Source organism: Saccopteryx bilineata, chromosome 12 (assembly GCF_036850765.1).
Source record: "Saccopteryx bilineata isolate mSacBil1 chromosome 12, mSacBil1_pri_phased_curated, whole genome shotgun sequence".
In the NCBI taxonomy this organism is placed as follows: Eukaryota; Metazoa; Chordata; class Mammalia; order Chiroptera; family Emballonuridae; genus Saccopteryx; species Saccopteryx bilineata.
The window spans coordinates 4,082,726-4,097,070 of NC_089501.1; the positions used below are offsets into that span (position 1 = coordinate 4,082,726).

General features: G+C 41.0%; 1 protein-coding gene across 3 annotated transcripts in view; it reads left to right on the forward strand.

Moving 5' to 3' along the window:
* AFG1L (AFG1 like ATPase) overlaps positions 1–14,345 on the forward strand; it is a 244,127-nt gene that overhangs the window by 17,097 nt on the left and 212,685 nt on the right. For all 3 annotated transcript variants that reach the window (XM_066248232.1, XM_066248231.1, XM_066248230.1), the window contains exon 2: positions 11,154–11,377. In XM_066248232.1, the coding sequence (XP_066104329.1) occupies positions 11,180–11,377 (198 nt within the window). In that variant the 5' untranslated portion in view covers positions 11,154–11,179. The remainder of the gene's footprint in view (positions 1–11,153; positions 11,378–14,345) is intronic.

Genomic DNA, 14,345 nt, shown 5'->3' on the forward strand with positions numbered 1-14,345 from the left:
AAAATCCTCTTTGCTCCGCCTGTTGATCCCTCCTCCCTACACCACCTTTGTCTACTATTGACCTTTTTACTTTATCCACAGTTTTGCCTTTTCCAGAATGTCATATAGTTAGAAAATGTGACCTTACAGTATATAGCTTTTTCAAACTGGCTCTTTTACTTAGGTGTATGCATTGAAGTTTTCTGCATATATTTTCATGGCTTGATAGTTCATTTCTTTTTAGTGCTGAATAATATTCCACTGCCTGGATATACCAGTTTATCTATTCACTTACTGAAGGACATCTTGGTTGCTTCCAAGCTTTGGCAATTATAAATAAAGCTGCTATAAACATCTGTGGGAAGGTTTTTGTGTGGACATAAGTTTGCAGCTTCTTTGGATAAATACCAAATAGCATGATTGCTGGATCATATGGTAAGATTATGTTTAAGTTTGTTAGAAACCACCAAACTGTCTTTCAAAGTGACTATACCATTTTCCCTTTCCATCAGGAATGAATGAGTTTCTGTTATTCTACACCCTGGCCAGCATCTGTCAGCGTTCTGGATTTTGGCCATTCAAATAAGTATAGAGGTATCTCATTGTTTTAATTTGCACTTCCCTAATGACCTATGGCCTGGAGATTTTTTCATATGCTTCTTTGCCATCTGTATATCTTCTTTGGTGAGGTGTCTATTAAGGGCTTTGTCCAGTTTTTTTAAGTGAGAGGAGGGGAGATAGAGAGACAGACTTCTGCATGCGCCCCAACTGGGATCCATTCAGCAACCCACATCTGGGGCCGATGCTGTTATCAACTGAGCTATCCTCAGTATCTGAAGCCGGCACTTGGACCAACTGAGCTATCAGCGCTGTGGGCCTGTGCTTGAACCAATTGAGCCACTGGCTGTGAGAGGAGAAGAGAGAGAGAAGTGGGGAGGAGGAAGAGAAGCAGATAGTTGCTTCTCATGTGTGCCTTGATCAAGGATCGAAGCTGGGACATCTGCATACCAGGCTGACACTATCCACTGAGCCAACTGGCCAGGGCCTGTAGCTCCATCTTTATCATAAATTGTCTGTCAAAGTCTTTGGACCATTTTTAAAATTAGATTATTTGTTTTCTTGTGAGTTTTGAGAGTTTTTTGTGTATTTTGGATAGCAGTCTTTTTATCAGATGGATCTTTTGCAAATATTTTCTCCCCGTCTATGGCTTGTCCTCTAATGAGCCATGGCATTGTCTTTTGCAGCACACGGTTTTAATTTCCATGAAGTTCAGCTTTTTATGGATTATGCCTTTGGTATTGTATTTAGAAAGTCATCTAGGTTTCTCTAATGTCTTCTATGGTTCTTTTCTAGGATATCTTTTAGGAGTTATATTTATAGTTTTATTATGATTTACAGTTAGATCTATGATTCATTTTGAGTTAATTTTTGTGAAGAGTGGAAGGTCTGTGTCTAGATTTATTTTTTTGCTGGTGGATGTCCAGTTGTTCCAGCACCATTTGTTGAAAAGATTATTTTTGCTGTATTGTAGTATTACCTTTGCTCTATTGTCAAAAATTAGTTAGCTATATTTATGGGGGTCTGTTTCTGGGCTCAATATCCTGCTATGTTGACCTGTCTATTCCTTTGATTACTGTAGTTTTATATTTTATAGTAGGTCTTGAAGTTGGATGGTGTCAGTTCTCTAATTTTGTTATTTTCTTTCAATATTGTGTTGTCTCTTCTGGGTCTTTTGCCTTTTCTTTTAAACTTTAGAATTATTTTGTCAGTATCCACAAAATAACTTGCTTGGATTTTGACTAGGATTGCATTTAATATTTATATATAGATCAAATTGGAAAGAGCTGACATCTTGACAATATTGTGTCTTCCAGTTCATGAATGTGGACTATTTCTCTGTTTTAAAGTTCTTTGATTTTGTTCATCAGAATTTTGAAGTTTTCCTCATAATAGATCTTGTACATATTTTGTTAGATTTATACCTAAGTATTTCATTTTTATGGGCTGCTAATGTAAATGGTGTTGTGTTTTTTAATTTTAAATTCCACTTTTATATATTAACCTTGTGTCCTGAAACTTGACTGTTGTTGTTTATTACATCCAGGAATTATTTGTTAATTCTCTTGGATTGTCTACATAGATGATTATGTCATCTATGAACAAAGATAGTTTTATCTCTTCATTCCCAATTAGTATACCTTTTATTCCTTTTTTTTGTCTTATACATTAACTAGGAGTTCTAGTATGATATATATTTGTGACAGAGAGAGAGAGAGAGAGACGGACAGATAGGGACAGACAGACAGGAAAGGAGAGAGATGAGAAGCATCAATTCTTTGTTGCAGCACCTTAGTTGTTTATTGACTGCTTTCTCATTTGTGCCTTGACTGGGGGCTACAGCAGACTGATTGAACCCTTACTCAAGCCAGCAACCTTGGGCTCAAGCTGGTAAGCCTTGCTCAAACCAGATGAGTTCGTGCTCAAGCTGGTGAACTTGGGTTTCGAACCTGGGTCCTCCATGTCCCAGTCCGACGCTCTATCCACTGTGCCACTGCTTGGTCAGGATCTAGTATAATATTGACAAGGAGTTATGAAAGGAGACATTATTGTCTTGTTCCTGATCATTGCTTCTAGTTTCTCACTATTAAGCATGGTATTAGCTGTAGGTTTTTTTTGTAGATATTCTTTATCAAGATGAAGAAGTTCCTAGTTTATTTCTTGTTTACTGAGATTTTTTATTATCAGTGAGTGTTGGATTTTGTCAGGTGATTTTTCTGCATCTATTGATAGTGTTGTGATTTTTCTTAGCCTGTTGATGTGATGGAATACATTAATTGATTTTTCAATGTTGAACCAACCTTGCATTACTGGGATAAATCCACTTATTTATAGTGTATAATTCTTTCCATATATTGTTGGATTTGATTTGCTAGTATTTTTTGGACATTTTTGCATCTATGTTCTTGTGACTTATTGGTCTGTAGTTTTTTTTTTCTTACAATGTCTTTGTCTGATTTTAGTATTAGGGTAGGTGCTGGCCTCATAGAATGAGTTTGGAATTATTCCTTCTTCTTTTCTCTGAAAGAGATTGGAGAGAATTGGTATAATTTCTTTCTTTAATGCTTGGTAGAATTTACCAGTGAACCCATCTGGGACTGATGCTTTCTGTTTTGGAAGATAATTAATTATTGATTCAATTTCTTTTTTTTTTAATTTTTTTTTTTTTTACTTTTATTAATTTTTTTAGAGAGGAGAGAGAATGAGAGAGAGAGAGAGAAGGGGGAGGGAGGAGCAGGAAGCATCAACTCCCATAAATGCCTTGACCAGGCAAGCCCAGGGTTTTGAACCGGCAACCTCAGCATTCCAGGTTGACGCTTTATCCACTGCACCACCACAGGTCAGGCTCAATTTCTTTAATAGATGTAGTCCTATTCAGATTTTCTGTTTCTTTTTGTGTGAGTTTTACAGATTGTGTCTTTCAAGGAATTTTTCAATTTTATTTAAGTTATTAAATGTGTGGATTGAGTTGTTCTTAGTATTGCTTTACTATCCTTTTAAAAATTTTTTATTTTTGTCTATATGTTCTATAGTGATGTCCTTCTTTCATTTCTGATATTAGTAATTTCTGTCCTCTCTCATTTTTCCTGGTTAGCCTGGCTAGATGCTGATCTTTTCAAAGAACCAGCTTTTGGTTTAATTGGCTTTCTGTATTGATTTTCTATTTTAAACTTCATTGATTTCTGCTCTAATTTTTTATTTCTTTTATTTTATACACTTTGATTTAATTTGCTAATTTTTTTCTAGTTCTCTAAGGTGAAAAGTTAGATGACTGATATTAGATTTTTTTCTAATATATGCATTATTAATTGCTACAGATTTCCCTTAAGCACTGCTTTTTCTGCATTTTACAAATTTTGATAATTGTGTTTACTTTAATTCCACCTATTCAACATACTTTTTGAGATTTCTTTTTTGACCCGTATGTTATTTAGAAGTATGTTATTTAATCTCCACAAATTTTAGAATTTTTCAGTAATCTTTTTTTTTTATTGATTTCTAGTTTAATTTCATTGTGATTTGAAAGCTTACATTGTATGATTTCTATGCTTTTAACTTTGTTAAGATGTGTTTTATGGCACAGAATGTGGTTCATCTTGGTGAATGTGAGATTGAGAAGAATGTGTGTTCTGCTGATGTTGCTTGAAATATTCTCTAGATTTCAGTTATAGTCAGTTTATTGATGGTGGTGTTGAGTTCAACTCTGTCCTTTCTGATTTTCTGTCTGTTGGATTTGTCCAACAGTTCTGCTTGTGGGGTGTTGAAGTCTCCAAGTATGATAGCAGAGTCATCTGTTTTTCCTTTCAGTTCTATCAATTTTTTTGCCTCAGATAGTTTAGCTTGATGATCTGTGGTTAGGTACATATGCATTAAGAAATTGTTATGTCTTCTTGGAGAATTGACTCCTCTACCATTATATAATTCCCTTCTTTAGCTCTAATAACTACTCCTGCTTTGAAGTTTGCTCTGTCTGAAATTAATATGGTTAATTCAGAAAAAAATATAATAATTTGTTTTTACTAGTGTTGGCATAGAATATTTTTCTCTATCTATTTACTTTTAATCTATAAGAATCTTATGTTTAAAGTGGGTTTCTTGTAGACAACATATAGTTGGGTCTTGTGTTTTGGCCCATTCTGACAATCTGTCTTTAAACTGGTACATTTATGCCATTGACATTAAAATAATTATTGATACAGTTGGATTAATATCTACCATTTTTGTTACTGCTTTCTATTAGTTGCTTTTGTTCTTCCTATTTTGTCACTTATTTAAAAAAATGCAAGCAGAAGTTCATTTAGAAAGTCACAGGGGTAGAAGAAGTGAGCTATGGAAGCCGTGAGCTTGCTGAACTGCATGGGCTCAGGAAACAAGTTATGGAGTCAAAAGAAGGGCCTTGGAGCTTAGGAGAAAGAAAAGCAGAGAAAGCATGCCTGGGGAAAGGAGAGAGGATGAAGTACAGGCATGCTCCATAGAGAGAGAGAGCAGCCTGTTTTGTGGTTTAATTGAGCATTTAAATGATTCTATTTTCTCTCCTTTCCCAGCAATCAATTATATATCCTTTTTTTCAAAATCTTTTTTCTTTAGTGGTTGCCCTAGAGTTTGTGATATACACCTATAATTGACCCAAATTCACTTTCAAATAACACTACATCACTTCACAGGTAGTGCAAGTACCTTCCTTTTTTTTTTTTTTTGGTCTTTACTAATTTTTTTTTAAATTTTCTTTTTACTTTATTAATTTTTAGAGAGGAGAGAGAGTGAAAGAGAGAGAGAGAGAAAGGGGAGGGAGGAGCAGGAAGCATCAACTCCCATATGTGCCTTGACCAGGCAAGCCCAAGGGTTTGAACCGGCGACCTCAGCATTTCAGGTCAACGCTTTATCCCCTGCGCCACCACAGGTCAGGCACCTTCCTTTTTTAAAATTCAGCGAGAGGAGCCCTGGCCAGTTGGCTCAGCGGTAGAGTGTCGGCCTAGCGTGCGGAGGACCCGGGTTCGATTCCTGGCCAGGGCACACAGGAGAAGCGCCCATTTGCTTCTCCACCCCTCCGCCGCGCTTTCCTCTCTGTCTCTCTCTTCCCCTCCCGCAGCCAAGGCTCCATTGGAGCAAAGATGGCCCGGGCGCTGGGGATGGCTCTGTGGCCTCTGCCTCAGGCGCTAGAGTGGCTCTGGTCGCAACATGGCGACGCCCAGGATGGGCAGAGCATCGCCCCCTGGTGGGCAGAGCATCGCCCCATGGTGGGCGTGCCGGGTGGATCCCGGTCGGGCGCATGCGGGAGTCTGTCTGACTGTCTCTCCCCGTTTCCAGCTTCAGAAAAATGAAAAAAAAAAAAAAAAATTCAGCGAGAGGAGGGGGGTCAGAGACAGACTCCTGCATGCACCCTGACCAGGATCCACCCGGCAAGCCATCTGGGGCATTGCTCTGTTATTCAGCAACCGAGCTCTTTTTAGCACCTGATGTGGAGGCCATGGAGCCATCCTCAGCACCTGGGACCAACTCGTTCCAATTGAGGCATGGCTGCAGTAGGGGTGGAGAGAGAGAGAGAAAGAAAGAGAAAGAGAAAGTATGGAAAGGGAGAGGGGTGGAGAAGCAGATAGGTGCTTCTCCTGTGTGCCCTGACTGGGAATCGAACCTGGGACATCCACATGCCAGGCCGACGCTCTACCACAAAGCCAACCAGCCAGGGCCACAAGGACCTTCTAATAACAAAATAATCTTAATTCCTACTATTGCCCATCCTATTTTGGGCCTTTAATATTTCCCAGTTAGAATAACCAGTTTCATAACTAGTTTCTCTGTACCCAAATTATATATACTTGCTACTGCCAGTTAATTTTTATATATTATTGGTAGAATTTTTTGTCCCTCCACCCCCACTTAAAAACAAACAAACTTTGAGGCCCTCACTGGTTGACTCAGTGGTAAAGCATCAGCCTAGTGTGCGGGAGTCCTGGGTTTGATTCCTGGCCAGCGCACACAGGAGAAGCACCCATCTGCTTCTCCACCCCTCCCCCTCTCCTTCCTCTCTGTCTCTCTCTTCCCCTCCCGCAGCCAAGGCTCCATTGGAGCAAAGATGGCCCGGGCGCTGGGGATGGCTCTGTGGCCTCTGCCTCAGGCGCTATAATGGCTCTGGTTGCAGCAGAGTGACGCCCCGGATGGGCGGAGCATCGCTCCCTGGTGGGCGTGCCGGGTGGATCCCAGTCGGGCTCATGCGGGAGTCTGTCTGACTGCCTCCCGGTTTCCAGCATCAGAAAAATACAAAAAGGAAAAAAAAAACAACTTTGATATTCCCTGTTTTTCATTATATTACCCATTGTATGTGGTGAGTACTCAATCATTTTTTGTGTCACTGAATGCATTTTGGAGAGTAGAGGAACAGTAGTTTGAAAATGAGGCTGGGGCCTATTATGGATTCCTTGAACTCAGAATGAGGATACTATCTTTGTTGGGTATCCCCATAACTACTCCCAGATTTGGTGATTTGGAGGACTCATATGACTCAGTGTATAGTTGGACTCATAGCTATGGTTTATTATAGTTAAAGGATACAAAGCACAATCAGCAAAGAGAAAAGGTATGTGGGAAAAAATCTGGAGAAAATTAGGCACAAGCATCCAAGAGTTTTCTCCCAGTGGAGTCACAGAGAACACTCTTGCTTCCCTCAGCAACAAATTGTGACAACAGGTGTGAAATGTTCTATATTTTGAAAGCTCATTAGAGACTCCATGCCTAGGGTTGGGGGTAGTAACAGGCCTCTCTATCCAGCATGTACCAACATTCCAGACTTGTAGAAGGAAACTAGGTATTCAGCATAAACAACATTGCTCATACGTGGGTCACTCTTCCCATTTCTGGGAATGGTGGGAACCCTCTTGGAATCCCAAATTCCCAGCCAAGAGCCCATCTTTGCAAACAGGCCCCTTTAAGAGCAGTAATCTTAGGCCTCCACTATTTCTGGACATTATTCATAGTTAATATGATCCTATAAGGTGGGGAGTTGGTATCAGGGGCTGCTTTGGAAATAGGGATGGTATGGGTGTGGGAATGAGGGAGATGTGAAGAGGGTGGGACTTTCCTGTCCCCTTTCCCACTTTTCTCTTTAAAAAAATTAAGATTCCGGGGAGGGGCACAAAGAAAACTAGATAGAAGGTGACAGAGGACAATCTGACTTTGGGTGATGGGTATGCAACATAATTGAACGACAAGATAACCTGGACTTGTTATCTTTGAATATATGTATCCTGATTTATTGATGTCGCCCCATTAAAAAAATAAAATTATTAAAAAAAATTAAGATTCCATGGAAGGTTGTATATGTAAAGTAGGTGCTGCTGTTAAAATTATGTTTGAAAACCATTTCTTTAAACAACGAGCTGAATTTCAAGCATATTATTGCTAATAGCACATTTGGATTTTAGCAAGATCATTCTTGTAGTCGATGGAAAATACTTTAGAGATTATGGTAGTGGTAAATTTGAGGCAGGCGGTGGTCAGAGGCAGGGAGGCTAAGTCAGTGATAATGAGAGCCTCATTTGGGGTGGTAGTCTGAAGAAGGGGGAGCAGGGAATGGATTTCAGAATATTTAGGATATAAAATTGAGTAGCATTGATGATTGATTGAGAATCAAGATGAGGGCTGGGGAAAGAGGTTATGGGATTGAGGGAAAGGAAATTAGCATTTCTCTTGGGTTTCTTACCTGGTTGACTCCAGAAAATTAAAGGAGTGGGTGGAAGAGAGCATTTCCTGGTGTGAGATTCTCAGGCCCTTCAATACCAATGGGTAAGCAACAGTTAAGTTCAGTTCTGACACTTCCTAAAGTTGTGGCATCAGATCCCGAAAGTTAAAGGGCTCAGTTTGACAAGACTGCCCCCATTTCAGATGCCAGCTGTAATGGGCTGCCCAAACCACCCACATTTCTGCATGGCTGACCATAAATTCAGGGGTTCCCACAACCCACTCTCAGGTTCGATAATTTGCTAGAAATGTATTGTAGAACTCAGAACCTTTTCCTTATATTTACCAGATTATTATAAAGGATATAATTCAGAAATAGGCAAATGGAAGAGATGCATAGAGCAAGAGATAAGAGCGTCCATGCCCTCTCATGGTGCACCAGGCAAGGAGAGGCATGCAGAACTTCTGTGTTCAGCAACGCGGAAGCTTTTTAAATATTGATTTGAAAAAAAAATGAATGTAGGGTCTAGCTTCCCTGCCCCTCCCAGGAGATGAGTAGATGGGAAAAAAAGTTTTAACCCTCTATATACCTGGTCCTTCTGGGGACCGGGCCTGTCCTGAAACTATCTTGGGGCCCTGCTCTAAGTTACCTCCCTAGCATAACTTAGGTGTGCTAGGAAGGTGCTAATTATGAATAGCAAAGGAGACTGCCAATCATTCAGGAAATGCCAGGGTTTTTAGGAGCCCTGTGTTGGGGACTGTGGACAAAGACCAAATATATTTCTTCTTATACCATGCTGGTAAATATCTCAAATTGCTGGAAACCTTTACACAACTTTGAACCTATGCCTCCAGCTTCAACACTGAACCCAAGCCTCATCCTGGCCCTGTGAGGCCCAAGGTTCCAGGAGATTCTTATATTCTCTTTTGCAGGCTGTAAGCCCTGTATCAGTTAGGGTTCAATTAGGCCCCTGTAACAAAGACACCCCAAAATACACTGCTTGAAATGTTAGAAGTTTGTTATTCTTTTACATAAAATTCCAAGCAGGCGGTCCAGGGCTGGTTTGGCAGCTCTTCATTGTTGGATAACGTTACTTTGCTTTGGTCAGCATTCTGCATGCTTTTCCTTGCCTGGTTGACTCTTCTAGGTGCAGTCATGAACTGTCATTCCTGTCAGGAGAGGGAGAAAAGGGGAGGAATTTACTATTTATTTATTATTCAGTGAGAGGAGGGGAGCCAGAGACAAACTCCTGCATATACTCCGGCTGGGATCCACCCGGCAAGCTCTCTAGGGGGTGATGCTGTGTCTATCTAGTGTGTTGTTGCTTTATTGTTCAGCAACTGAGCTCTTCTTAGTGCCTGAGGCAGAGGCCATGGAGCCATCCTCAGCACCTGGGGTCAACTTGCTTCAATCGAGCCATGGCTGCAGGAGGGGGAGAGAGAGAGAAAGAAAAGCAAGAGAGAGAAGTGAGAAGGAGGGGTGGAGAAGCAGATGGGCGCTGCTCCTACATGTCCTGGTCGGGAATTGACCCAGGACATCCACATGCCCGTCTGATGCTCTACCACTGAGCCAGCCAGACAGGGCCAGGGGATTTACTCTTGCCCTTTAAGCTTGTGTACCAAAGCTTCACACATTATAGCTCACATCCCATTTGGTTAGAACTGGTTCCATGGCCATCTTGGCTGTAAGAAAGGTTAGGAAATGAAATATTTAATGGGGCAGCCTTGTACTTAACTAAAACTTCTGTTCAGAAAGGCAGACAGCTATTAGAAGATAGCTTTGCCCTATCCCAAACACTCATGGATTTTTTAGGAATTCTTTTCTTCTCTTTGGAAAAGAATGGAAATAACATTGTGACTGTTACTTTTTTCTAAAGTAATTTACATATCGAAACAAAGGAAACATGGTCTTTAATCAAACAAGAGAAACACTGACAATATACCTTTCAAAGTTTTTTTTTTAAAACATGTGCGGGTTTACAGCTGTTTATTGTTGCTTCTGAAAAATAATTATGCAGTCTTTTTTTTGTATTTTTCTGAAGTGAGAAGCTGGGAGGCAGACAGACAGACTCCCACATGTGCCTGACCGGGATCCACCCAGCATGCCCACTGGGGGTGATGCTCTGCTCATCTGAGCCGTTTTTCCACTGCGGCCAGAGCCATTCTAGTGCCTGAGGCGGAGGCCATGGAGCCATCCTAGCACGTGGGCCAACTTTGCTCCAATGGAACCCTGGCTGCAGGAGTGGAAGAGAGTGATAGAGAGAAAGGAGAGGGGGAAGGGTGGAGAAACAGATGAGCGCTTTTCCTGTGTGCCGTGACCTGGGCCTTCAACATGCTGGGCCGACGCTCTAACGCTGAGCCAACTGACCAGGGCCAAGGAATGCAGTCTTGATTGGACTTTACCATGACCAATAATTTCTCTCCCAGGAAGGCTAAAAAAAGAGATCAGAACACCAGCCTGCTTAGAAACAGACACTACTGTGTTCCAAGTCTTTGTGTTCAACGTAAAGGTTATGGAAAAGGGAAAGAATCTCCTAAGCAGAGGCCTGGAATAATGTGGTAACATCTGAATGCTGTGTGGTTTTGGACAGAGAATTCAAGTGCAGTAGAAAACCCTTTGTCTCTATGTCTCCATTACTCAAGAACCAGAATTAGGCCTAACTCAAAGGAAGGGACCAGCCCTGCTGTAGGGAGAGCTGCTGAACCGAAGGGCCTCACTGAATGGAGGGGAAGCAGAGCAGAGACTCTACTGCAGGTTAGGCTTTATAGAAGAAGGGTTATAATCATAGCTTATGCATTTGGGTTTCTTCCCTTTTATTGAGACAATTATAAGCATACATATCTTGTAACTGGTTAAAAGTTTTATTGTGACCATATGTAGAGCACTATGAAATATCTTCATTTAAGAGTCTAAAATTTTATATCTATTTTTTTGTTTATAGCCTATACAGTTCAGACGCCTGAGAGTATGCCTCCAGCTGTGGCTACAGAAGCTTATATGAAAGCTTTGGCTGTTTGCCACGGACCTCTGGACCACTACGACTTTCTGATTAAAGCTCATGAGTTAAAGGACGATGAACATCAAAGAAGAGTTATACAGAATTTGCAGAAATTACATGAAGACCTTAAAGGATACAGTATAGAGGCAGAAGGCCTTTTATCAAAGGTGAGGTTTGTGTGATGTTAAAGATTAAACAGTTAAAAGTGTAAATATTTTATAAAATGGATTAAATGCAATCAGATATGATCCTGAAATAGCTTGAAACCTTCTCACCAGTTCCTTTATTTTTTTAAAATTAAATTTATTGAGGTGACATTGGTCAATAGGGTTATATAGATTTTAATCAAGTGTGCATTTCTGTGATACACGTACATCCACCACCAAAAGTCAAAAGGCCCTGTTTACCCTTTACTAACCCCACCCCTTCCTTCTGGTAACCACCATACTGTTTGTGTCTGTGAGTTTCAGTTTTATATCCTACATATGAGCAAAATCATATGGGCTTTAGCTTTCTTTTGGTCTCTTTTCGCTTAGCATAATATTCTCAATGTTCATTCATGTTTTCACAAATGGCAGCATTTCAGCTATTCTTATGGCTGAGTAGTATTCCATAGTATAATATATATATGTGCCATGTTTTCTTCATCCAGTCCTCTATTGAAGGACACTTTGGTTGTCTCCATGTCTTGGCCACTGTGAATAATGCTGCAGTGAACATAAAGGTTCATATATTTTGGTGAATAAATGTTTTTGAGTTTTTCAGGTAGATATCCAGAGGGATTGCTGGGTCATCTGGTAACTCTAGTCTTAATTTTTTGAGGAGCCACCAACCTGTTTTCCATAATGGCTGTACCAGTTTACATTCCCACCAGCAATGAATTAGGGTTCCTTTTTCTCTACAACTTCTCCAATACTTGCTATTACCTGTCTTGTTGATAATAGTCATTCTAATAGGTGTCAGGTGGTATCTCATTGTAGTTTTGATTTTCATTTCCCAAATAGCTAGTGAAGTTGAACATATTTTCATCTATCTGCTGGTCATTTATGTGTCCTCTTGGAATAGGTATCTGTTTAGTTCCTCTCCCTATTTTTTAATTGGATTGTTTGTTTGGTGTTGAGTTGTATGAGTTCTTTAAACAAGCTGTGTTGGATCACCATGTCTGACCTCTTAATGTTCCATAGCTTCTTTCACCTTGGGGGGGATTCAGATTGCTTTGTGTTTAGATAATAATGGATGCCATCCAATCAAAACGAAAACTTCTGTGCCACTCAAAGCTTAACCCCTTCCTCTTACTCAGTCATGGCCCAGGATCAGCAGTGGAGAGGGAAGAGTGATTGTTCTTCTTCTTTCCCTCCTCCTCTCTCTGTTTGCCTGGCTTTTCTAGGGTCAGAATGACAGAAATAGAAGATGAGAGTGAAATATCAGAGTTGGAAGTGCAGGGCCTTTGGTGTGATAAATGTTGACATGCTAGGTCTTTGTTGAGGGGTACATTGGTGGGTTCCTCAAGACTTCCCACAGGAACTCCCCAATACTCCACTCTTTGATGCCTTATATGACTCTAGAGTCTAGACGAACACCTCACATCACTGCCTTCTGCTGGGACCCTTTTGCACTTGAACTTGGTCTTCTTGGGTGGAGTCCTTAGGGGACAGCTCTAGCCAGATCGCTTTTTATGGTGTCTACTTAGGCCACAAGAAGCATAACATCTTTTTTCTCCAACTCCTACTGCATGGGCAGCTTTAGCCAGCTTCCTGTCCTTGGACTTCTGCAGAGAAGAACTGGGTACCAGTCTCTCTCTCTTTTTTTTTTTTTTTTTACAGAGGCAGAGATAGACAGGGACAGACAGACAGGAACGGAGAGAGATGAGAAGCATCAATTATCAGTTTCTTGTTGCGCGTTGTGACTTCTTAGTTGTTCATTGATTGCTTTCTCACATGTGCCTTGACTGCGGGCCTTCAGCAGACCGAGTAACCCCCTGCTGGAGCCAGGGACCTTGGGTCTAAGCTGGTGAGCTCTTTGCTCAAGCCAGATGAGCCCGCGCTCAAGCTGGTGACCTCGGGGGCTCGAACCTGGGTCCTTCCGCATCCCAGTCCGACGCTCTATCCACTGCGCCACCACCTGGTCAGGCTGGGTACCAGTCTCTTGTCTTCATCCTGTGTACTCCTGTGATCCTGAGGATACATGTCAAGTTCTTGCCTGAACTCCTTGCCACCTGCTTTGGTTGCTGATGAGGATATCCTCCCTGAAGCGAGTACCAGCCTGTGGGCTCTCACCCTCGGGCCTCACTCCTCAGATGCTTCTTTTCAGGGTACTCCTGTGCTGGGCCCAGGGCTTATCTCGGGGGACGCCACAGCACTTCTTGTCGAGCTCACAGCTTCTGCCTTGATGGCTTTATTCATTTCTGCTTTGGTTTTAGAGTTGATTTTTCCTTTTTAAAAAATTCTTTTAAAATAATTCCTGCATGGAGAGGACTAGTGCCTCTCTGCAGAGTGTAGGAGAACTTGTCTCCCTTGTCTCCAGTGTTTGGGCAGAGCTGTCATACCAGGTTCCTCAGAGGCCACTAGCCAGTATAAAGGGAGAGCTTTGGCTGAAATTCTAAGATGACAGGAAAATCTTGTTCCTATTCCATTATAGAGTCAGTGTCCTCAGTGGTTTCCTCTTTGAATTATGAAGGATAGTAATAGTAATTAGAGTTAGAATATGGTTTAATCTAAGAAACTAGTTTTCTTGTTTCCACACACAAATATTCATTTATCGTAAGGTCTTCAGAAGAAAGGTACTGTATAACATATATTAGTAGTACTTTATTTTAAAAACTACTGACAGTAATTTTACTTTTTAAAAAACACTGAGAATACAATTAAATACTTTTATTTTTATATACATAAAAAGGCTGTCATTGTGTTCATATCTTTTTGGTTAAAAGGAATAGAGACTCATTTAGGTTACAGAAAGAAATGGAGATTTAGAATAAACCTACGTATGCCAGCAGCAGTGAAGGGCATGTCCATCACACAGCCAGGTCTCAGGAAGCCTCCCGCAGAATCCAGCCAGGGCTCTGAAAGCCTTGGTGATGGAACCGGCCGTAGTAGCGGGTGCCGGTTACTCCAGTGCTCTTCTGTTCACGGAGTC